At 42.6% G+C, this 24,586-nt stretch overlaps 1 protein-coding gene across 1 annotated transcript in view; it reads right to left on the bottom strand.

The window, feature by feature from the left end:
• Window positions 1–11,334: 11,334 nt before the first annotated feature.
• LOC124009583 (calsyntenin-2-like) overlaps window positions 11,335–24,586 on the bottom strand; it is a 305,367-nt gene continuing 292,115 nt past the window's right edge. The window contains exons 11-17 of the mRNA XM_046321501.1: window positions 23,090–23,238; window positions 16,384–16,595; window positions 15,964–16,131; window positions 15,612–15,757; window positions 15,215–15,335; window positions 14,517–14,704; window positions 11,335–14,224 (exon numbers count right to left, since the gene is read on the bottom strand). Of these exons, the coding sequence (XP_046177457.1) occupies window positions 14,030–14,224; window positions 14,517–14,704; window positions 15,215–15,335; window positions 15,612–15,757; window positions 15,964–16,131; window positions 16,384–16,595; window positions 23,090–23,238 (1,179 nt within the window). The 3' untranslated portion in view covers window positions 11,335–14,029. The remainder of the gene's footprint in view (window positions 14,225–14,516; window positions 14,705–15,214; window positions 15,336–15,611; window positions 15,758–15,963; window positions 16,132–16,383; window positions 16,596–23,089; window positions 23,239–24,586) is intronic.

The raw sequence follows: 24,586 nt of genomic DNA on the forward strand, positions 1-24,586 counted from the left end.
ATCTAAAAGTAGCCAAAAGAGTCATTTTGGATTCAAGCCCACATTATTGGACATGTGCCTCGCTCATGCTTACAGAAAGCTATACGTTTTTACGCATCAGTTTGGACATATATACTTCATTGCTACGCCGAAAATGCCCAAAGATTCACAGAACGTAATATAATGACATCGAAAAGGATTGCATGATGTAATTTTTTTCATATCCGATATAGCAACTGAAATTAGACTATTCCCCACACCGTTCATTCAGGCTCTAAATGTAGGCAACAGGTGGAAAATTAGGTCTACACATACCTTGCCTTACTCTTGTCATGCACTTTGTCCTGATGTAATACACTTTGTCCTGATCTTGTCCACATTCTGATTGTAATTATGTTGAACTACAAATCTGCATGGAACAGACTAGGATGGAGTCACAGCAGAAGAGTTCAGTTCAAGACAAGTGTATTGCAAGGTATAATGTGTATAGGCCTAATTTTCCACTTGTAGCCTACCTTTAGATCTAGCCAGAATGAACGGTGAGCAGGTGGCGAATAGTCTATTTCAGTTGTCATACAGATATCAAAATAATACGTAATGGCATCCTCTTCGATATAACATTATATCATATTCTGTGAATCTTTGACATTTAGATTTTTACAGCCATCAATGAAGTGCAGAAGATGTCCAAACGGATTCGTAAAGGCGCATAACTTTCTGTAAGCATGAGCGAGGCCACTGTCAGATATAACGTAGGCTTCAATGCAAAATACTCTTTAGGCTACTTTTAGATTTACACCACATTCCTTTTTAAAGCCATTTGCTTTGCATGGTCTGCTTGAAACATGTTGGTATTACAGACTCGGACAGGGAGAGGTTGAAAATGTCAGTGAAGACACTTGCAAGTTGATGAGCGCATGATCGGAGTACCTGTCCTGGTAATCCATCTGGCCCTGCGGCCTTGTGAATGTGGACCTGTTTAAAGGTCTTACATCGCCTGCGGAGAGCGTGATCACACAGTCGTCTGGGAACAGCTGATGCTCTCATGCATGTTACTTGCCTCGAAGCGAGCATAGAAGTGATTTAGCTCGTCTGGTAGGCTTGCGTCACTGGGCAGCTCTCAGCTGTGCTTCCCTTTGTAATCTGTAATAGTTTGCAAGCTCTGTCACATCCGACGAGCATCGTAGCCAGTGTAGTAAGATTAGATTTTAGTCCTGTATTGACACTTTTGCCTGTTTGATGGTTTGTCTGAGGGCATAGCAGGATTTCTTATAAGCTTCCGGGTCAGAGTCCCACTCCTTGACAGCGGCAGCTCTACCCTTTAGCTGAGTGCAGATGTTGCCTGTAATCCATGGCTTCTGGTTGGGGTATGTACGTACAGTTACTGTGGGGACGATAATGAAGCCAGGGACTGATGTGGTGTACTCCTCAATGCCATCGGAAGAATCCCGGAACATATTCCAGTCTGTGCTAGAAAAACAGTCCTGTAGTTTAACATCTGCTTCATCCGACCACTTTTTTATTGTCACTGGTGCTTCCTGCTTTACATTTTGCTTGTGAGCAGGAATCAGGAGGATAGAATTATGGTCAGATTTGCCAAATGGAGGGCGAGGGAGAGCTTTGCACACGTCTCTGTGTGTGGAGTAAAGGTGGTCTAGAGTTTTTTCTTCTTTTTTCTCCTTCTGGTTGCACATTTAACATGCAGGTAGAAATTAGGTAAAACGGATTTAAGTTTCCCTGCATTAAAGTCCCCGGCCACTAGGAGCGCCACCACTGGATGAGCGGATTCCTGTTTGCTTAAGGTCGTATACAGCTCATTGAGTGCGGTCTTAGTGCCAGCATCGGTTTGTGGAGGTAAATAGACAGCTACGAACAATATTGATTAACTCTCTAGGTAGATAGTGTGGTCTACAACTTATCATGAGATACTCTACCTCAGCCGAGCAAAACCTCCTTAGATATCGTGCACCAGCTGTTATTTACAATATACATAGACCACCTCCTCTTGTCTTACCAGAGGCTGCTGTTCTATCCTGCCGGTACAGTGTATAACCCGAAAGCTGTATGTCGTCGTTCAGCCACGACTTGGTGAAGCATAATATATTACAATTTTAACCTCTTCAACCTATGGGGCGCTATGGTATTATTGGATAAAAAACGTGCCCGTTTTAAGCGCAATATTTTGTCACGAAAAGATGCTCGACTATGCATATAATTGGCAGCTTTGGAAAGAAAACACTGACGTTTTCAAAACTGCAAAGATATTATCTGTGAGTGCCACGGAACTCAAGCTACAGGTGAAACCAAGAGGAAACTCAAACAGGAATGAGCAGAATTTTTGAAGCTCTGTTTTTCTATCGCCTCCTTATATATGGCTGTGAATGTGCCGTGAACGAGCTTATGCTCTCTGCCGTTCATCCAAGATGTCTGCAGCATTGTGACGTATTTGTAGGCATATCATTGGAAGATTGACCATAAGAGACGATATTTACCAGGGGTCCGCCCGGTGTCCTGTGTCGAAATTATTGCGTAATCTCTAGGTCCATGTGCGTTCCATTTCTTCAGAAGAGAAAGTCAACTGCCACGATGGATTTATCGTCGATAGATATGTGAAAAACACCTTGAGGATTGATTCTAAACATTGGCTTGCCATGTTTCTGTCGATATTATGGAGTTAATTTGGAAAAAAGTTCGCGTTTTAATGACTTAATTTTAGTTTTTTTTCTTACCCAAACGTGATGGAGAAAACGGAGCGATTTGTCAACACAAATCATCTTTTTGTAAAAACTGAACATTTGCAATCTAACTGAAGTTCTTCAATGTTCTTCAAAGGTAAATGATTTTATTTGAATGTTTTTCTGGTTTTTGTGAAAATGTTGCTTGCTGAATGTCAGGCATGTCAGGCATAATACTATGCTAGGCTATCAATAGTGTTACACAAATGCTTGTTTTGCAATGGTTGAGAAGCATATTTTTGAAAATCTGAGATGACAGTGTTGTTAACAAAAGGCTAAGCTTGAGAGCAAATAGATTTATTTGATTTAATTTGCGATTTTCATGAATAGTTAACATTGCGTTATGCTAATGAGCTTGCGGATAGATTTACACAATCCTGGATACAGGTTTCTTTCGTAGCTAAACGTGACGCAGAAAACGGAGCGATTTGTCCTAAACAAATAATATTTTTGTAAAAACTGAACATTTGCTATCTAACTGAGAGTCTCCTCATTGAAAACATCTGTTCTTCAAAGGTAAATTATTTTATTTGAATGTTTTTCTGGTTTTTGTGAAAATGTTGCCTGCTGAATGCTAACGCTAAATGCTATGCTAAATGCTACGCTAGCTATCAATAGTGTTACACAAATGCTTGTTTTGCAATGGTTGAGAAGCATATTTTGACAGTGTTGTTAACAAAAGGCTAAGCTTGAGAGCTAGCATATTGATTTCATTTCATTTGCGATTTTCATGAATAGTTAACGTTGCGTTATGGTAATGAGCTTGAGGCTGTATTCACGATCCCGGATCCGGGATGGCTCGTCGCAACAGGTTAATGTCCCGTAGGTAGGGTAGGTGCTTTTTGGCTTGTCCATTTTATTATCTAGCGATTGTACGTTGGCCAATAGTACTGATGGAAAAGGCAGATTAGCCACTTGTCACCTGATCATAACAAGGAACCCTGATCTCCGTCCGCGAAACCTCTTGTCTCTTTCTCCTGCGAATGATGGGGATGAGGGCCTGTTCAGGTATCTGGACTAAATCTCCCTCATACGACTGAATAAAGAACAATTATTTGTCCAGTTAGAGGTGAGTAATTGCTGTTCCTATGTCCAGCAGCACTTTTGTGCCATAAGAAATGGTAGCAGGAACATTATGTACAAAATAAGTTACAAACAATGTGAAAAAACAAACTAATAGCACGGTTGGTTAAGAGCCCATAAAACAGCAGCCATCCTCTCTGGCGCTGTTCTCTGAAAAACCTGCAGTTCTACATTATTTTACACAACTAGAGACAAGCAGAATCTTTTTTACTACCAAAACAGAGCATGACAACGAATGAGCACATGCTGCAGCACAGGAGACGTTTCGATTTCTATACAGGCTATTGTCAAGAAGTAGGATAATCTAAGTTTGGATCATTGCAAAAGTTGTCTGTCAACTAAAAATTGAGCATACCAGAAATATTTGATCAATGAATTAGAGAAAAGCCTTTTTTTTAACATAGCAGCCTCACATCATCATGTAGCCTTATATGAACTAACTATTTTTCATTAGCGAAACTATAATTTTCTAATTTATTATTTTTCCATGGTATTTTTGTTACAAAATAATCATTGTGATTTGGGGCATGGGAATATGAGATAACCTGCTAGGCTAAATTAACAAAATACGCATGCATACAATGCATTCGGAAACTATTCAGAGAAGGGCCTTGGTCAAGGAGGTGATCAAGAACCCGATGATCACTCTGACAGAACTCAGAGTTCCTTTGTGGAGATGGGAGAACCAGACGGAAGCCACTCCTTAGTAAAAGGTGATGTTTTCAGCGGCAGGGACTGGGAGACTAGTTAGGATCGAGGCAAAGATGAATGGAGCAAAGTACAGAGATATTCTTAATGAAACCTGCTCCAGAGCGCTCAGGACCTCAGACTAGGGTGAAAGTTTATCTTCCAACAGGACAACAACCCTAAGAACACAGCCAAGACAATGCAGGAGTGGCTTCGGGACATGTCTCTGAATGTCCTTGAGTGGCCCAGCCAGAGCCCGGACTTGAACCCGAGCCAACATCTCCAGAGAGACCAGAAAATAGCTGAGCTGGGTGCTCCCCTTCCACCCTGAGGGGATCTGCAGAGATGAATGGTATAAACTCCCCAATACAGGTGTGTCAAGCTTGTAGCGTCATACCTGAGGCCGTAATCGCTGCCAAAGGTGCTTCAATACTTTTTCCCTTTACTTATGTAAATGTCTATTTCCATGTTGTTTTTTTCTGCTAAAATGTCTAAAAACAGTTTTTGCTTTGTCATTGTGTGTTGATTGAGGGGGGAAAAACAATTGAATCAATTTTAGAATAAGGCTGTAACAACAAAATGTGGAAATAGTCAAGAGGTCTGAATACATTCCAAATGCTCTCTAGGTCACTGCATGATCCTCAAATAGAATACTGGCCAAACTCTTGTTTCTAAAAGTGAATTAAAAGGCACTGACTGAATAGCCTAATAAGGCATTTCTCATTTCATTGTTATTTAATTCTAAGTAATATTATGTTACATTTCATCTCACACAGCCTAAATGTGAACTGTATAAGCATGTTGAGGTGTTGTTGAAATGAGCACAGCAGTCTAGCACTGTTGCTACTCTCCCTAGGAGTGGCCATCCTGCAAAGATGACTGCAAGAACACAGTGCAGAATGCTCAATGAGGTTAAAGAAGAATCCTAGAGTGTCAGCGCTAAAGACTTACATAAATCTCTGGAACATGCTTACATCTCTGTTTACAATACGTAATACACTGAGACGGAGAAGTCCGTCACTGGCCGCGGGCAGCGTTTAGTACACTAACACACATCGCGCCTCCCTTCTCCATTATCAAATCAAATGTATTTATTTATATAGCCCTTCGTACATCAGCTGATATCTCAAAGTGCTGTACAGAAACCCAGCCTAAAACCCCAAACAGCAAGCAATGCAGGTGTAGAAGCACGGTGGCTAGGAAAAACTCCCAAGAAAGGCCAAAACCTAGGAGGAAACCTAGAGAGGAACCAGGCTATGTGGGGTGGCCAGTCCTCTTCTGGCTGTGCCGGGTGGAGATTATAACAGAACATGGCCAAGATGTTCATAAATGACCAGCATGGTCGAATAATAATAAGGCAGAACAGTTGAAACTGGAGCAGCAGCACGGCCAGGTGGACTGGGGACAGCAAGGAGTCATCATGTCAGGTAGTCCTGGGGCATGGTCCTAGGGCTCAGGTCCTCCGAGAGAGAGAAAGACAGAGAGGACAGAATTAGAGAACGCACACTTAGATTCACACAGGACACCGACAGGAGAAGTACTCCAGATATAACAAACTGATCCTAGCCCCCCCAACGCATAAACTACTGCAGCATAAATAGTGGAGGCTGAGACAGGAGGGGTCAGGAGACACTGTGGCCCCATCCGAGTAACTTGTGTGGCGACCCACATGGTTAACTTCTCTATCTTAGTACATACATTTCACACTTTGTTCTTACAGTAACAGTTCATGGTATAAAAAATATACAGACAAGCGTTCGTGTTTTAATTTTCAATGTTTATTGTACTTATCAATTATGAATGAGAGCGTTGTTTTTTTTGGTTCTGTTCCTCTCTCTCCATCTCTAGCTTCCGGGTATGCTGGGATAAGGACCAGGAGCTAAGGTAATCGGGCTGGCTTTGTAGTGCCTGTCCCGAATGGCTCATTCACGTGAATGGGCATATTGGAAGACTCCATGTCAGTAGGGATGTATGTTGCAATGTATATAATTCAGTATGTTTAGCTGAGTGGAAAATGTAGGCTTTGATGAAAGTAATTGCTTAATGAATTAGTGCTGGGTATGTTCTGATGGGAGGGGCTTCCCCTACAAAAGGAGCCTCTTTCAGTTCAAGGGGGGAACCATTTTGAATTTAGCTGTTGATGGGGGCAGCATTGTTTTTAAGCTGTCCCCATAATGTATACTTTGGATGGCAGTACTGCTTTTCTTCCGGAATCACTATATAAATAAACACCCAGAAGCACAGAAGTACTTTTGTGGCTCCTCCATCTTTTTATTTGATAGAGGTTTTTCAGTTTAGTCTTCTGGCCTATTCTACGTGACATACGCTAAACAAGAATGGTGGTCATGGGAGGACACCACGGAAGAAGCCACTGCTATCCAAAAAAAACATTGCTGCACTTCTGAAGTTTGCAAAATCGCACCTGGATGTTCCACAGCGCTTCTGGCAAAATATTCTGTGGACAGATGAAACTAAAGTTGAGTTGCTTGGAAGGAAACACACAACACTACAGTCTGTGTGGTGAAAAAAAGGCACAGCACACCAACATCATAATCTCATCCCAACTGTAAAGTATGGCAGAGGGAGCATCATGGTTTGGGGCTGCTTTGCTGCCTCAGGGCTTGGACAGCTCGCTATCATCAAGACATTTTGCAGGAGAATGTAAGGCTATTTTTCTGCCAATTGAAGATTAACAGAGGTTGGGTGACACAACAGGACAACGACTCAAAACACAGAAGTAAATCAACAGAATTGCTTCAACAGAAGAAAATACGCCTTCTAGAGTAGCCCAGTCAGAGTCCTGACCTCAACCCGATTTAAAATGATGTGGCATGACCTCGAGAGCAGTTCACACCAGACATCCTCAGAATATTGCTCAACTGAAACGATTTTGTAAAGATGAATGGTCCAAAATTCCTCCTGACCTTTGTGCAGGTCTGATCCGCAACTACAGACAATGTTTGGTAGAGTTTATTACTGCCAAAGGAGGGTCAACCTGTTGTTAAATGCATGGGGTCTTATACTTTTTCCACCCTACACTGTAAATGTTTACACGGTGTGTTCAATAAAGACATGAAAACGTATAATTGTTTATTAGTTTAAGCAGGCTGTGTTTGTCTATTGTTGTGACTTAGAAGATCAGATAAAATGTTAGGACCAATTTATGCAGAAATCCAGGTAATTCCAAAGGGTTAACATACGTTTTCTTGCCACTGTATAATGCAGTGTAGCCTAGTTTTATATACACCATCACAGCAACGCAAAAACTTGTATAGTTGTTTGTATAGCCTAGGCCAATGGATTATTTCATAGAGACGACAGTAGGCACACTTGATGCAGCATCGGGCACACATCAAGCAACTAATTCTCAAACACTGAGAAATATGGCATTTCATTGATTACAAATTGCATGACCCTTCCCCCTAACTGAAATATTTAAAAAAGCATGACCCTCTCCCATTTCCCTCCTGGTAACAATTGTGTACATTTCGACCGGTCCCTTATCATATTGAGGTTCAGTTAGCAAATTATCACTGACCAAATATTTGGAGGAAACTTCTCCAAGCATGTGACTTTTTTCTCTCCCTTTTGGTACTGTTTAAGCCTGTACAAAGGTTATTTACAATTCAAGATGACAATAATACAGTTTTAAAGCAACATATGTAAATCTCCATGCATTAAGAACAACCTTGTACAGACCTGTTTGAATAATGCTTTGCACCAGTCGGAGATGCGCTTTGTAGCCTATTCTGTAACTTCATCTGTTTCTGTTTTTACTGTGTGCGTTAGGGGTTGCCATTTTATTCACACTGTGCAATAGTTGTATTTTGTACACACCGTCAATTTATACAGATTGTGTCATCAGGGCAGGACCATAAGGCTGGTTGGAAATCATTTGCATACAGGGAGGGACATAGCTATAGGGAAGTTGTTTTGAGTAGGGGGTTCTGAATAATACAGGGAGGGACATAGCTATAGGGAAGTTGTTTTGAGAAGGGGGTTCTGAATAATACAGGGAGGGACATAGCTATAGGGAAGTTGTTTTGAGTAGGGGGTTCTGAATAATACAGGGAGGGACATGGCTGTAGGGAAGTTGTTTTGAGAAGGGGGTTCTGAATAATACAGGGAGGGACATAGCTATAGGGAAGTTGTTTTGAGAAGGGGGTTCTGAATAATACAGGGAGGGACATAGCTATAGGGAAGTTGTTTTGAGTAGGGGGTTCTGAATAATACAGGGAGGGACATGGCTATAGGGAAGTTGTTTTGAGTAGGGGGTTCTGAATAATACAGGGAGGGACATGGCTATAGGGAAGTTGTTTTGAGTAGGGGGTTCTGAATAATACAGGGAGGGACATGGCTATAGGGAAGTTGTTTTGAGTAGGGGGTTCTGAATAATACAGGGAGGGACATGGCTATAGGGAAGTTGTTTTGAGTAGGGGTTCTGAATAATACAGGGAGGGACATGGCTATAGGGAAGTTGTTTTGAGTAGGGGTTCTGAATAATACAGGGAGGGACATGGCTATAGGGAAGTTGTTTTGAGTAGGGGTTCTGAATAATACAGGGAGGGACATGGCTGTAGGGAAGTTGTTTTGAGTAGGGGGTTCTGAATAATACAGGGAGGGACATAGCTATAGGGAAGTTGTTTTGAGAAGGGGGTTCTGAATAATACAGGGAGGGACATAGCTATAGGGAAGTTGTTTTGAGAAGGGGGTTCTGAATAATACAGGGAGGGACATAGCTATAGGGAAGTTGTTTTGAGTAGGGGGTTCTGAATAATACAGGGAGGGACATAGCTATAGGGAAGTTGTTTTGAGAAGGGGGTTCTGAATAATACAGGGAGGGACATGGCTGTAGGGAAGTTGTTTTGAGAAGGGGGTTCTGAATAATACAGGGAGGGACATGGCTATAGGGAAGTTGTTTTGAGTAGGGGGTTCTGAATAATACAGGGAGGGACATAGCTATAGGGAAGTTGTTTTGAGTAGGGGGTTCTGAATAATACAGGGAGGGACATGGCTGTAGGGAAGTTGTTTTGAGTAGGGGGTTCTGAATAGTAAAGCATTGCATGCATCTATGCAGACTAAAAATAAAATACAATTCCTAATGGGATGAGCAGCCTAAGCATTAGGACAAGATTCGCTAACAGTTTCACTGCTGCCCAAGTTAATTTAACTCATGGCTGTTTGATTTTTAAAAAAGACTGCAAAAAAGCCTGTTGTGAACAGTGTAGATATTTATTTGTAGGCTGCTACAAGGGGTTTGTGTAGGAGAGCGAGAAAGTGAGAGGGGTGCTGTAACTAAATTTAGTAAAGGCCAGATTGTGGCTAATAAAACATATAGTACTATACTACCCTGTCATTTTTTGTCTCCAGTCATCAAGTGTAGTAGAATTGCATGAAATGTGTTTATAGACACAAAAAGAAAGAAGAAACTTATCTGATGAAGTCTATAGCCTACTCTACGTGACTATGCGCTCTGCTATGCATTGAAAACTGCAGTCTTTTCTTGCTGGCAGTTTTTCAGTTATATTATCAGCCTAAATTATGACTGTCCAATCTACTTACCACATTATAAATAGCCTACTATCTTACATAAATCTGAAAATGCGATGATAGATGCATTGAATGCTTTATTATGAAAGATAATTTTAAGGTAAAAAAATAGCTTCCCCAAACATGAAATTCACGTGCAGTCTGTGGGAGAGGGAAGAGTGAGAGACCCGACTACTGAAACTAAACTGTCTATCACACAGCAGTGCACGTGTCCAACCCCCACAACTGAACAGATAAGAGCTTATCATGAGTGCACGGCTTACAAAACAGAGCTGGGAGCTCTCCATGCAGAATGGGGCCCATATATAAATATCCCAAGTTTTTTTTCTCTCCCCAATCCCATGATCATTTATATCAATAATGCAACGGAGTTACTGGCCCAACGCTCTTAACTGCTAGGCTACCTGCCGCCCATCACAATGCGCTTTTTGTTTGTCTACACCTGTCGAAAAATGTGGGAACAATCAAAATATGGACAAGAGCAGGACAACGGAAGCATGTTAGAACCAGGTATAAACGGGGCTAGTGAGCCTCATTTATACTAGGTGCTAACATGCTCCCATTGTACGGATCTTATCCACATTCAGATTGTGCCCGCATTGTAGCCATTGCATCTAGACATGATAGTAAAATGCACCTTTATCTGTACACTGTGCTCACATTGTGCTACCTGTCAATGATTTTAGAGACGGGTATAATTATGATTTAAATGGTTTGACCATCCAGATCTGTTTACACTGGATTTATATCCAGATACCATGGGTCTCTGACTACCGCTGGGGGTGGTCAGGATGGATCTGATCACAATGCGTCTTTCAATCGTCTACACCTGTCTAAAAATGTGGGCACAATCAGAATGACAAAAGACTCATGTTAGAATGAGGTATAAACAGACCTATGGAGGCATCATATTGGTGATGGAGAATGTTGACCTTCGCTAGGAAATTTTATGGACTCATGCAGGAAGAAGTAGACCTAATGTCCACTCTCAAGGCATTCTATAATTGTTTATGAATGAATCCTATCCTCATAAAATGTGTTTTGCCAGCGCTGCCAATTATTTTAGGTGGCCATCAAGTGCAGTTATGGACCCACATACTAAACAATTGTTATCTTGCTTTTTAGGCCTATTGTACTTTTTATTTTATTTGTATTCACAGTCACTCACTCTGAATTTACTCACACCTAGTGTAAAATGTAGCCTATCAAATTCCCTATACAGTTCTAGGGTTATGAGGCAGTCAGACAGGACATCACACATTCTTGTCCTCACACACATAAAGAGAAGAGACACTTGCCGTAGATTCTAAAACAAGTCTTTATTGGTCAATGTACAGAAAGTGCTGCCATTACCACCAAAGAGAAAGAAACCCCAAACATTTACAAAACAAAACAAATATAATCATATATAAAATAACTGTCTTGTACTGTTTTTAAAGGGTTTATATGGTAAACAGTTTATTTGTACTCCTCTATGACACGCATGGTGAGAATTTAAAATGCCTACTTCTCACGTTCTCGCTAGCTGCCTCCTCAAAACCCATTGGAGGAGAAGGTCAGAGGGGCAGGACCTCTGGCTTTCTCATCCAATGGGCTTTAAGAAGGAGGCGAGGACAGAGGATGTGAGGAGTGTGCAATTGAGATTCTCCCATGGTATAAAGATGGGGTGAAACAAGGCAATGGTAGACGCGTCTCACAATGATAACATTACAACCACAGGCGTTAAGGCCGACGGGGGGAAGAGTTCTAACCACTGCTACAGACATAAACATGTAACGGATGCAGTGTTTAGAGTAGCATTCTGGGAAATACAAGGGGTCAGAAACAAGGAGTTGGCTAGATTCAACTACAGCAGACATGTTATAGGCGACCAGAGAAGGAGCGAGAGGATCAATAGTTAGTTTTTTTTACAGTGGGACTTCTGACAGAGGTGGCCTGTCATAGAAAAACATAAGGGGTGTAATCTCAATACTCAGTCTCTTTGACTCATTTCCTTAATCTGTCTCGACATGAAATGGGCAGGTGGAAGCAGAATTCTGGTAGGCAAAGGCACCCACCAGTTTGCTTTCACCTTACCTGTGTTTTTGATGGCAGGTGAAGGAAAGAAAACAAGGAGAGGAAGCCCCTTTAGCCCATTGAGATGTACCCAAAGAGAATGGGTGTGTTTGAGTGGTACGGCTAAAGCAACCGACTGTAGACGAAAGTCGAGGACTGAAGTCGTGGGAGGAGAAACTGCGACAGCCGAAAGTCGGACACTAATGTGGTTTTCAAACAGCAAAGCTCAGATTAACATGGCAGTGTTGCCATTGTTAACTTTTTCTTTATAATGTCAAAATAAACATCTCCAACCCCCATATCACTCAAACTGAAATCAAATGTGTGTACATTGTAGGCTACAATCAATTAGTGAGAGAGCCTAAAATATCGCACTCATTTGTATATATCTTGTTTGAGTCACTTTCTCGTGGGTCACTTTCTGACTGGTTGACAATAGAGCCTCCCACAATGCAGGAGATTGCTGCAGGAAGAAGTTAATGAAGAGCGACTGCAGAAACCAGCAGTCGACTGCAGTCTAAACTTCATTACCTTTTGATCACGTGATTTTTGTAAAGTTAATGCAGGCGACATGTAGGCGCAAGTCAGACAATTTTTATTCTCATAATGCAACACACTTTGAAAGGCGGTGACCAATGCACCGACTTGACAAAAGTGATCCGCTCGAACGCGCCCAATGTGACAAGTTGTTTCTGCGCCCAGGCTGAAAATGCTAACCTGTCAAGCCAATAATAGTGGCTTGACAGGTTATGACTAAAGGGAGTTTATTTACCCCAACATTTGTTTGTCAGACGCTTACATGTGCATATTGCGTGATTTAAACAACATATGGCGTGGACTTGAGATCATTTTTCACGTATGAAAGTTTGATTTATTGGGTGAACTATCCCTTTAAGTGTCTACCCTCACCCTCATCTCAGCCTCGGAAGTAGGTGGACACACGCAGGGACAGTCAATAGCAAACACAGAGATAGAAATGACCATGAGCGCTAAAGTCACCCTCAAGAACTAATCTAGGGTCAGTTGTCCATTTTTCCCTCCAAATGTTTAAAGTTAGGATTGAGGGAAGGTCATTTGATTCTAAATATGTGGTCAGGGGCAACTTGACTACTCAAAATGCCCCTGATGCAAGCACATTTGGACATACAGTTTGAGAAAAGATAGGTGAGAGACGAGGTGAAATATAGTTCAGCTATGCTACCTGCTATATACACGTCACGAGGGATTTATAAAAACATACAGGAACTTTTCTTGCTTTTTCATATGTTCAAGAAAAAGAACCAGGCAGACAGGAAAAAAAGGAGAATCTATCAAAATGTTCAAAATTTGTTTGTAAATACATCCTCTCTTATACCTCTGTTAAGGACAATTTGTTAGTCTGTCTTTCAGAAGACGTAAAATAAACGTTTCCAAGATTTAAAACGAATAAAATATAATCTCATAATCTAATGCAAACAAAAAATACTTTAAAAGTACAGTATTAAAATTGCAAAGAAATTCCACAATTTGTATTAATGCTAAAGAGCGGACGTACAATTTTAAATGAACAATTTTCCAAGATCTTTTTGTATTAGTAACTCAAAAGCAATTGAGATAGATAACGGGGGAAAATCTGGTGTCCAATCTTTCGTGTCCAAACCCAGAAATAATTCAACACAGATTAACAAGCCATTGGATATAAGGTGGAAATGTGCAAATTTTCAATTGGCCCTATTGTGTTGTCAATGGCAGTCTTAAATAGGATCGAGCAGTTACACACAAATGGGAGAAATCAGCTCCACTGGCAAGAGAAGTGGACAATTGCTTATGACTAGTCAACCTTTTTGGTTGTAATGCCTTAGTTTGACCAGAAGAGAGCAACATTTCATTTGAAAAAATGTGCCGTTTTCACAAATGATTGTGACTGCAGATTCTGTAGGTGTGTGTACATGCGTGACAGATCAATACGTTATCGAGGAGCTATCCCATTCCAGCTTGCTCTTCTGCTTTCCCTCCATCACTTCCCTCTCATCCTCCTCTTCCTCCTCTGTTTCATCACTGTCGTCTGACTCTGCACTCATGTCGCCTGCCTGCTCATCGTCCTCTTCCTCTTCATCATCCTCTTCCTCTTCGTCTCTTACCACCTCCTCTACCGCCTGAGGCCCTCCGATGTGCAGGACGGGATAAAGTGAAACACTGAATTACTACTATTGTAGAAGACACCTCAAAGCTATTGATCAGAAAACATCCCTGTAGGTGATGTCTGGCCTTGCTACAAAACCTCAATCTAATACCAAAACGGAGTCAATGTGATACATGTCATAAAACCCCAACCACAAATCAACTCCTAGACATTCAACTAGACCTATTCAATCATTTCAAGTGCCATCGAGTTGATGTAGTTAGCAGTGCCTCCTTTGGGACATTCTTTGTATACTGTTCTCTCACCTCCATAGGGTTGACTGTGATGGTGAGGGTGGAGTTGTCCCAGTCCATCTTTGGGTCCTTGGCTCCGTCCTCCTCCCTCTTGGAGCCGTCCTGGTGGGTACTGTGGAGCCTGTAGATGCCCAGCACCACTATGACCACCAGGGCGGCGATACAGATCACTATCACCACCGTGGCAGCTGGAGGGGTGCCTGTGGGGGAGAAGTGTTTAAAGGGTAAATTCACCTGAATTACAAGAAATGTGCTCTGTCCTCCCTACCTTTTGGAGATCACTCAGTCCTGTGTGTGTGTGACATAGAGAGAGGGAGAGAGACAGCGTGTGTCTGTCTGTGTGTGTATGATCTGAAGGCGTAGCCCAGGGTTCCCCAACTGTCAGGCCGCAGGCCAAATCAGGCCCATGGGTGATTTTATTTGCCCCCCGCCCAAGTTTTCAGAGCAAAGTATTCCCATGCATCTGTTTGGGCTTCTTGCGGGACAATTTGCAGCCTACAAATTATTTATAATTATGTTCTGGCCCCCTGACCAACCGCTCAAGAAAGGATCCCTGGTTTAGCCTAATCTGGATCCCTTTCCAGTTCAACAAAACACACTCTCAAGCCTCTGATAGTAGCAGGGACATGTGCTCACCGTGTGTGTGTGTGTGTGTGGGTGCGTGTGTACATTTGTGTGTCTGTGTGGGTGAACACTTCTGGATGCCTTACCTGAGATGTGGGAATTGAGAGTGTGCACCATCAGTGGATGATGCACAGGCCGCATGTACTGGGATTGGACAGCCATGTGATTGACATGCTCTACGGGTGCTGAGTTGTGGAGGACACTAATCTGAGGGCGGGACAAAGTACATATCAGTCAGTATGGAGATGGCAATGATGTAGAAAAAGATAGATCGACGAGATAAAGGGTAAATGGGTCTGGTTGATGAGTGACAGTGCAGAAATGGGAAGAGAGACTGAGTGGTGAAGGGTGAGAGAAACAGAGAGAGGGGTGTAGAAAGAGGCAGGAAGACGTAGTGGCAGTGGTGGAGATGGGAGAATAGAGAGTGTGAGTGGGAAAGGGGTGAAACAGAAAAGGAAAGATGGATAAAGCTTCTTCCCTGACCTCCAGATTGAACTCGTTGCTGGTGTAGCGGCCGTTGAGCTCGGAGCAGGTGAGCCTGAACCTCCTGTTAGTCAGGGTCGCCGGGCGCCAGTTCCTATAGCGCACCTGCCTGAGGGCCTCCTCATAGTGTGCCATGGAGTCCACACCTGGGGAAAATGCATTTTTACCAAAGGTGTCCCTGGTATTCCCAGCCATATATTGATGGTGTCCCTCAGGGCTCAATGCTGGGCCCAGCTCTAATAACTTCAAGAGCTTCTCGTACCGTTACCAAGCAGGTGACACACAATAAGGAATTTATGTTCAGGTATGAAAAGTGTGATATGAATAATGATTAATAAATTGAAGTGTATACCATATACGGAGATGCCTGAGGTGGAGTTTGTGGCATCCAGGTGTTTCCCTATTAGGGAGCTGTGGTGAATTTCCAGACTCTCATGCTCTGGATTGAGCTCCTCTCCGATCACCAGGACATCACAGTAATCCAGGTTGTGCATAACCTCCAGAACACCAGGCCTGTGGACTGTACACACACACACACACACACACACACACACACACACACACACACACACACACACACACACACACACACACACACACACACACACACACACACACACACACACACATGAATGCTCACACACACACACACACACACACACACACACACACACACACACACACACACACACACACACACACACACACATGAATGCTCACACACACACTTTTTAAACTCCGTGCTATATCAACACGTATCCACGTAACCCACCTGCGCTGAACGGCACACCGTCACTCTTGGTTACAGTGCTGGTGATGCGCAGCTCCTTGAAGGGTGCCATGCCCGTGGCTCCACGCAGGTCAGCGGAAGGCTTGACGAGTCGATCTGAACCAGCGATGGTGATCCATGGCTCGCTGGGTGGCAGGACTATTACTACTGCCTTAATGTCTGGGATGGAGATGCATATGTCCTCCCCGAAACACCTGAGCAACCCAAAACAACAGGAGAGAGGGAGGGTGAAGAAGAAGGGATCAGGAGGAGAGCATGGAGATAGACATTAGACAATGCAGATAATGCATTGAGAGCACTTTATTTTCTTCAGGTCATAATTGTTCTGGCCAGGGCAGTTTTTGTAGATAATTGGCCTACATATAAGGAGTAACTGGGTAAGAAAGACTAGGGGAACATCACTGCCATCTGATACTAATCATATTGGAATCGTAAATGGCATAAATTGCATTGTGTGTCACTATTAATTTGTGCCTTCACCCAAGAGTATACTGACTACATACTCTTTCTGGTCCTAGCAATGAATGACTGGGCACTTTTCATTTTCATTTCAGAGATGAGAGACACATAATGTAGGGACAGATTGTGACAGAGGCAACTGTGAAAGTAGACTTCCAATGTTTGTCCAATTGTGATTGCAAGTTGTCTCGGTTGGCATAGAAGCTGCAGCTTTTCAAATGTTTTGGGTGGAGTGATGCTGTTTTCAGACAGATGGCCCCAAGTTGGCCATTTCCAGTAACACACACGCACACAGACGTAAGCACGCTTGGACATGCACCCGCCCACAGAAACACAGTCTCTCTCTGTTTATCCTATAAATGGCCTAATATAATGTAAACACGCACTAATTATCACATTTTCTCATCAACACAATTTAACACCTTAGCCCACGGTTAACATGAAGCATAACCCCAAACAAAGAAACATTTAAGGAGTTATTACTTTTTTAATTCAGTGACTGTAGTAAAACAACTTTCAATCAAATAGTTATATTCAGACCCTTTGCCATGAGACTCGAAATTGAGCTCAGGTGCATCCATCCTGTTTCCATTGATCATCCTTGAGATGTTTCTACAACTTGATTGGAGTCCACCTGTGGTAAATTCAATTGATTGGACATGATTTGGAAAGGCACACACCTGTCTATATAAGGTCCCACAGTTGACAGTGATGTCAGAGCTAAAAACCAAGCCATGAGGTCGAAATAATTTTCTGTAGAGCTCTGCGACAGGATTGTGTCGAGGCACAGATCTGGGGAAGGGTACCAAAAAATGACTGCAGCATTGAAGGTCCCCAAGAACACTGGCATCCAGCATTCTTACATGGGAGATGTTTGGAACCACCAAGACTCTTCCTAGAGCTGGCCAACTGGCCAAACTGAGCAATGGGGGAGAAGAGCCTTGGTCAAGGAGGTGACCAAGAACCCGATGGTCACTCTGACAGAGCTCCAGAGTTCCTCTGTGGAGATGAGAGAAACTCTCAGACCATGAGAAACAAGATTCTCTGGTGTGATGAAACCAAGATTTTACTCTTTGGCCTGAATGCCAAGTGTCAGGTCTGGAGGAAATCTGGCAGCATCCATACAGTGAAGCATGGTTGTGGCAGCATCATGCTGTGTGGATGTTTTTCAGAAGCAGGGACTGGGAGACCAGTCAGTATCGAGGGAAAGATGAACAGAGCAAAGTACAGAGAGACCCTTGATGAAAACCTACCCCAGAGCACTCAGACTGGGGTTCACCTTCCAACAGGACAACGACCTTAAACACACAGCCAAGACAACGCAGGAGTGGCTTCGGGACATGTCTCTGAATGTCCTTGAGCAGCCCAGGTGGGGGCCGGACTTGAACCCATTCGAACAACACTGGAGAGACCAGAAAATAGCTGAGAAGCGATGCTCCCCTTCCAATTTGACAGAGCTTGAGAGGATCTACAGAGAATGATGGGAGAAAATCCCCAAATACAATTGTGCCACGCTTGGAGCCAAGAAAACCCAAGAAAACTCGAGTCTATAATCGCTGCCAAAGATGCTTCAACAAAGTACAGCGTAAAGAGGTTGAATACTTATGTAAATGTGATATTTTGTAATTTATTTTTTCTAAGTTTGCAAAAAAAATTATAATCCTGTTTTACTTTGTCATTATGGGCTATTGTGTGTAGATTTAAGAAGAAAAAAACAATCAATTTTAGAATTAGGCTGTAATTAAACAATATGTGGAAAAAGTCCAGGGGTCTGAATACTTTCCGAAAGCACTGAACAAAAAATATAAATGCAACATGTAAAGTCTTGGTCCCATGTTTCATGAGCTGAAATTAAAGATCCCAGACATTTTATATAGGCACAAAAACCTAATTTCTCTCAATTTATTATTATTTGTTTTTACAAATTACATCCCTGTTAGTGAGCATTTATCCTTTTTCACAGTAATCTATCCACCTGATAGGTTTGGCATATCAAGAAGCTGATTAAACAGCATGATCATTACACAGGTGCACCTTACGCTGGGGATAATAAAAGGTCACACAATGCCACAGATGTCTTAAATTGTGCAATTAGCATGCCGACTGCAGGAGTGTCCATCAGAGCTGTTGCCAGAGAATTGAATGTACCGTAAACCACCTCAAACTTCGTTTTAGAGAATTTGGCAGTACGTCCAACTGGCCTAACAACCACAGAACATGTGTAACCACACCAGCCCAGGACCTCCACATCCAGTTTTGTCACCTGCGGGACCATCTGAGACCAGTCAACCGGACGGCTGAGGAGTATTTCTGTCTGTAATTAAAGGCCTTTTTGTGGGGAAAAAAATAATTCTGATTGGCTGGGCCCAGCTCCACAGTGGGTGGGTCTGGCATGCAAGTGCGTGGGGCTGCACCCATGCCCAGTCATGTGAAATTCATAGATTAGGACCAAATGTATTTATTTAAATCGACTGATTTCCTTAGATGAACTCTAACTCAGTAACATCTTTCAAATCCTTGCATGTTGCATTCATATTTTTGTTCAGTAGATCCTAAGGGCACCTTCTACCCAGAGCGAGGAGCTGTCCTGCCACCCAGGCAGTCTGGGTAAAACAAGCTGGCCATCATCCAGGTTCATTCCACTTTGAGAGGAGCAGAGTGAAGTCTCTCAGGATTAATGCCAACGCCGGCACCTAACGCCTTGAGTAATTACGTTTTTCAATGGTCGGTGAAAAGTGCTCTTCACTCACTCACTTATTAATTCATTTACTTTCCCGTGGTAATTAAGAACAGTCTTTTGTTTATATGATGACTGTCTGCTGCTTCTGGTTTACTAGTGAAAATACATTTGTCACCTTCGTGGTCTGTTTGAGCTGCTTTCCCATGGCAATTCCTAGGCCTACATTAAGCACATTAAGCACGTATTAAGACACGTTGTTCTCCTTAACTACCTACTAGACTGGCTTGAAATGGGATGTCTGTATTTGTATGGCTAGGAAGTGTGTGATTAGCTGATCTACGTAACTACCAAACAAACTCTGATTGGGAAGTGTGTGTGCATGCGTGCGTGCAGTGTGCACCAGCAATCGTGTGCGTGTTTCTTTTGATTAACACAATTGGCTGTAACTCCACAAACAATTACCCCAGAACAACATCAGTATAACTGCTAAACAAAGTTTGTGAGGAGTAGTATGCCCCATACTAAACTAAGGCCCTCGCTAAATAAATGCCATCTGACCAGCAAGGGGTTGTGTCCCAAATTACACCACATTCCCTACATAGTGCACTACTTTTCACGAGAGACTAGAGAATAGGGTGCCATTTGGGATGCAGTCGGGGGCCTCTTGTCGTATGGAGCATTAAAGTGCCTGCTGAATAGGACAGGCCATCTCTCTTTATACGAGGCGGCTAGTTAGACTAAACCTATTACAGCTCCTGTGGCAGGAGTCCACTATCCACCACACAAGTCCAATTTGATTTGCCCCCCCCCCCTTACTGCTTAACTGTGAACACAATACACACACACACCGTTTCCACCTTTTCTCTCCATCCTTTCTCATTCTCTCTCTTATTTGGGCCTACCTTAGTTTAGCAATTGATTTCATTCCTGTATAGCTTCCAATTGGCTCCTTCACCCCCCCCCTCCTCTCCCCTGTAGCTATTCTCCATGTCGTTGCCGTAAATGAGAATGTGTTCTCAGTCAACTTACCTGGTAAAATAAGGGTAACACAAATTATATCCCACGATCAACCTTGTTCTTTCTCTTCCACTCTCACTTCCTCTCTTGTATTGGGCCTGTATTTATTTACCAATACATTTCATTAACTCCTATAAGACTGCACAATCTCAGCATACCATCTGTTCCTTTACCTTTTCTCATTAGGCAATGGCGCAAACACCTGAGCTGTTAAAAACACTGTATGGTGCTAAGTTTTCCTTTCTAAACTAAGTGCCCTCACACCAAAAGGAAGTATTACAATACAATTCTTTGTTCTTGAAATAGGTGACTAGAGGAGAGGGAGAGAAACACAGAGAGCGGATAATGGGAGAGAGAAGGATATTGAGCGAGAGGTAGACAGAAAACGGGCCAGCCAGTCACCCACCCAGACAGTCTTAACAGCACTATATTCCTCTCATGATCAACCTCCCTTCTCGTAGTGCTCTCTGGCGTGAGGAACCCTGACACAGCAGATTGCCTTTCATGGCCGTCATTCATATCCTCGTCATCAGCAATTGCCACGTCGGCCCAGGCTACCACAGCTCCAAGGCAACCGGGGCGCCACGGCAACCCGGCTGTCCTCTCAGCCATTAACGAGGGGAGAGATAAAGAGAGGGAAGCGACGCTGATTAGCATATCAGACACGGAGAGAGCACAGGCTTAGACGGGCACACACACACACACACAGCCTGGAACACACTAGACACTGATCTCAATGACACGCCAGACGTACACACACACTGACCCTGAGGACACATACAGAGAAAAAGCAGAGCCTCAGATGCGCAAACACCATGGGCTGTATTGCTCACACACACACACACACACACACACACACACACACACACACACACACACACACACACACACACACACACACACACACACACACACACACACACACACACACACACACACACACACACACACACACACACACTGAGGACATTCAGTTCAAAGAGTTCCTTTAACTCAGTGTAGATTCTCTCTTTTCTCTCACTGTCCCGCCATCAAAACACGTTCCCCTTTAATCGCATCTCTTTCACCTCCTTCCCCAGATAACAGCATTTGTTTACCTCTGTAAAACAAAATGCACATCTATGCACTATTCTGTGACCAGGCGAAAAAATCTTTCCAAGCCAAACCTTCATACCATAACCGCTAACTGCTACACACAGCCTACATCGTTCCACCATAAGAGCTAACGTCATAGTCAATGCATTAGTAAACACACTACAATCATGCAGTACAGTGTACAGCAAGCAGTTTAGCAGTTACACTGGCAGGTCCCCGGTGGCAATAAATGAATAAAACCAAAAGCTTACCTTGACTTGGAAGATTTCCAGTGTTGGATAGCCATAGCCAGCTAGCTAACATGGCATCCCTCTCTGTTTGAGCCGGGTGTTTGAGTAGGATAAACTAGATGAAATATTTACGTTTTTGGGCGACCTGACCAAGTTCACATAGAAATGCGTGTTATAGATCTGTCATTATCATTGAAAGCAAGTTTAGGTAGTGTTAGATCTGATCTATGTGCGCTATTTCTATGCTTCCCGTTCTTACATTTAGTTTTTGCGTCTTTTACGTTCGGTTTTGTACCCCAGCTCCAAACAGTTGAAAATACAATATTTTTGGTTATGGAAAATATATTTCACAGCTGTTTAGATGGTACAATGATTCTTCACACTATACTTGCTTGTTTTGTCACAAACTGAAATGTTTTATATAGTGCACCTTCCAAGTGAAAGTGAGAAAAAAAATACAACAAAATATAGCTAGCTCTCTCTCTCCCTCTCTTGCTTCTCCTTAATTTTTGAAGAAATTAAATTGTTCAGATCTATTCACCTACTGTATTGTCAACTACTCACCACATTTTGTGCACTGCAGTGTAGCTTATGCTTCCAGTACTAGATTCATTCTCTGGTTCTTTGATTGGGTGGACAACCTTGTCAGTTCATGCTGCAAGAGCTCTGACAGCCCACTTTCTGATTTTCTCAAATTTTGTATATGTTTGATATGGAATGTTATCCGATCTTTAGCCAAAACCTAATATTAGATAAAGGGAGTTTACAAAGAACACCATTTTTTAAATACTTATTTCATTTATTTAATTAACAAAATTAACAATTCCCCTGTGTGAAAAAGTAACTGCCCCCCTTATACTCAATTACTGGTTGTGCGGCCTTAAAAATGATAACTTTTTGAATGTTCCACAATTTAGATTTTTAATGAAATTCACTGAGGAGGATGGTCCTCCCCTTCCTCCTCTGAGGAGCCTTTAAACAAATGATACTTGCATGCGTCTCTGTGACCTTGTGGTCCTATAGTTCAAAGGGGTTTAAATGTATGGTTGTATGGGTGCAATAAATGTTTCCTGTAGCCTATGTGAAAGAGAGAGAGAGAGACAGAGAGAGGTTGAGGTGTGTGTGTGTGTGTGTGTGTGAGTGAGAGACAGACTAAGTGTGTTCGCGTGCGTGCGCCCGCATACACATTGTTGGATTCCATACTCACTGTACGGTGGTGGTGATGTGTAGCCGTCTGAGGCCTGCTGTGGGGAACTGGCGTGAGTTGATGTAGGAGACCTTGGCCATGGCTGTGTTGACACTCTCCAGGTCCTCTCCCTCCATCACCAGCACAGACTGGGCCGGGTTAAAGTGAAACTGCACACACAGAGGAACACATGAATCAACTGATACAAGAGGGTAAGTGTCTGAGAGTTTCATGCACACAATACATCACCAAAAGTATGTGGACACCTGCTTGTCGAACATCTCAATCCAAAATCATGGGCATTAATATGGAGTTGGTTCACCCTTTGCTGCAATAACAGCCTGCACCAGGAAGATGAGACAATGAGGCACTGTTCTACTCCTATCCCAGTTACAACCACCCCACATCCTGTCACTGGAATGCCAGCTGTAGGTTTTATCACCAGGAAGCTAGAGTGGACGCCATAAAACTCAGCAATAGCAGGACAGAAGTATCTTACTGTTTAAGTAAATAATTGTTTCATATCCAACAAATAAGGTGAATTCATAATTTTTCTGTCACACCATGAGCTTATGTTGTGCAACATTTCTATAAGCTGTCACGTTGGCATGAAGGATTGGGAGACAGATGCAGGAATGCGTAATAGTTTTTTAAATTTAGTGTAAAGGCACGGGGACGAAGACCAAACAAACACGTAACAAATACACAGGTTTAAAACCCAAACAAAAGAGCGAGGAGAACCTTGAATAAATAACACACGCGCACAATGATTAACACACGGGACGAGACCTGTAATCATCTGTGCAATCCACAAGGGCACAAAAGCCAAAACACACAGCACAGGTACTCACACACCAACTAACAATAATCGACAGCACCATGGGGAACAAAGGGCACATATATACATATACAATCAGTTGGAATAGGGGCCAGGTGTTCGCAATGAAAGTTCCAGAGGGATCTGTGACATTGGCTATGCAAATGCAGAGAAAACAGTTTTGATGGCCTCTAATAAAATCAGGAGGATCCCATCAGCTTTCTATAGGCTAGGCCTACTATATTTACTCATCAATTTTCCAAACATGAACATTTTGCTTCACTTTCAACAGGAGTGTAGCCTACCTGGCTGGCATGAAAATGAACCATGGGAAAAGCATCCTCCATTCGCTATTTAAGTGCATAGATTACATGTTGTTCTTTTCTTCCCATGCCCATGTTCCGAGACAGGTGCATGATAATGGTCAATTTCTAAATCAAAACTAATACCACACATATATTATTGAGTATATGTAAAGACAATATTAAATCAAGAATAGTCTGATGGGTGACAATATTAGCCTATCACTTGTGAATGATATAATATCACCTGTGAATGTCGCCCAGTTTGAGCATTAAGGCAAGACACAGCGCATACCATTTTTTTGGCCGACTTTTTCAAATCATAGTTGCACACGTCATGTATCCTTCCCAGCCCATAGGCCTATATGTTTACATAAGCTTTGCATCACATCTAAAGTG

The sequence above is a fragment of the Oncorhynchus gorbuscha genome, linkage group LG22, assembly GCF_021184085.1.
Source record: "Oncorhynchus gorbuscha isolate QuinsamMale2020 ecotype Even-year linkage group LG22, OgorEven_v1.0, whole genome shotgun sequence".
Lineage (NCBI taxonomy): Eukaryota > Metazoa > Chordata > Actinopteri > Salmoniformes > Salmonidae > Oncorhynchus > Oncorhynchus gorbuscha.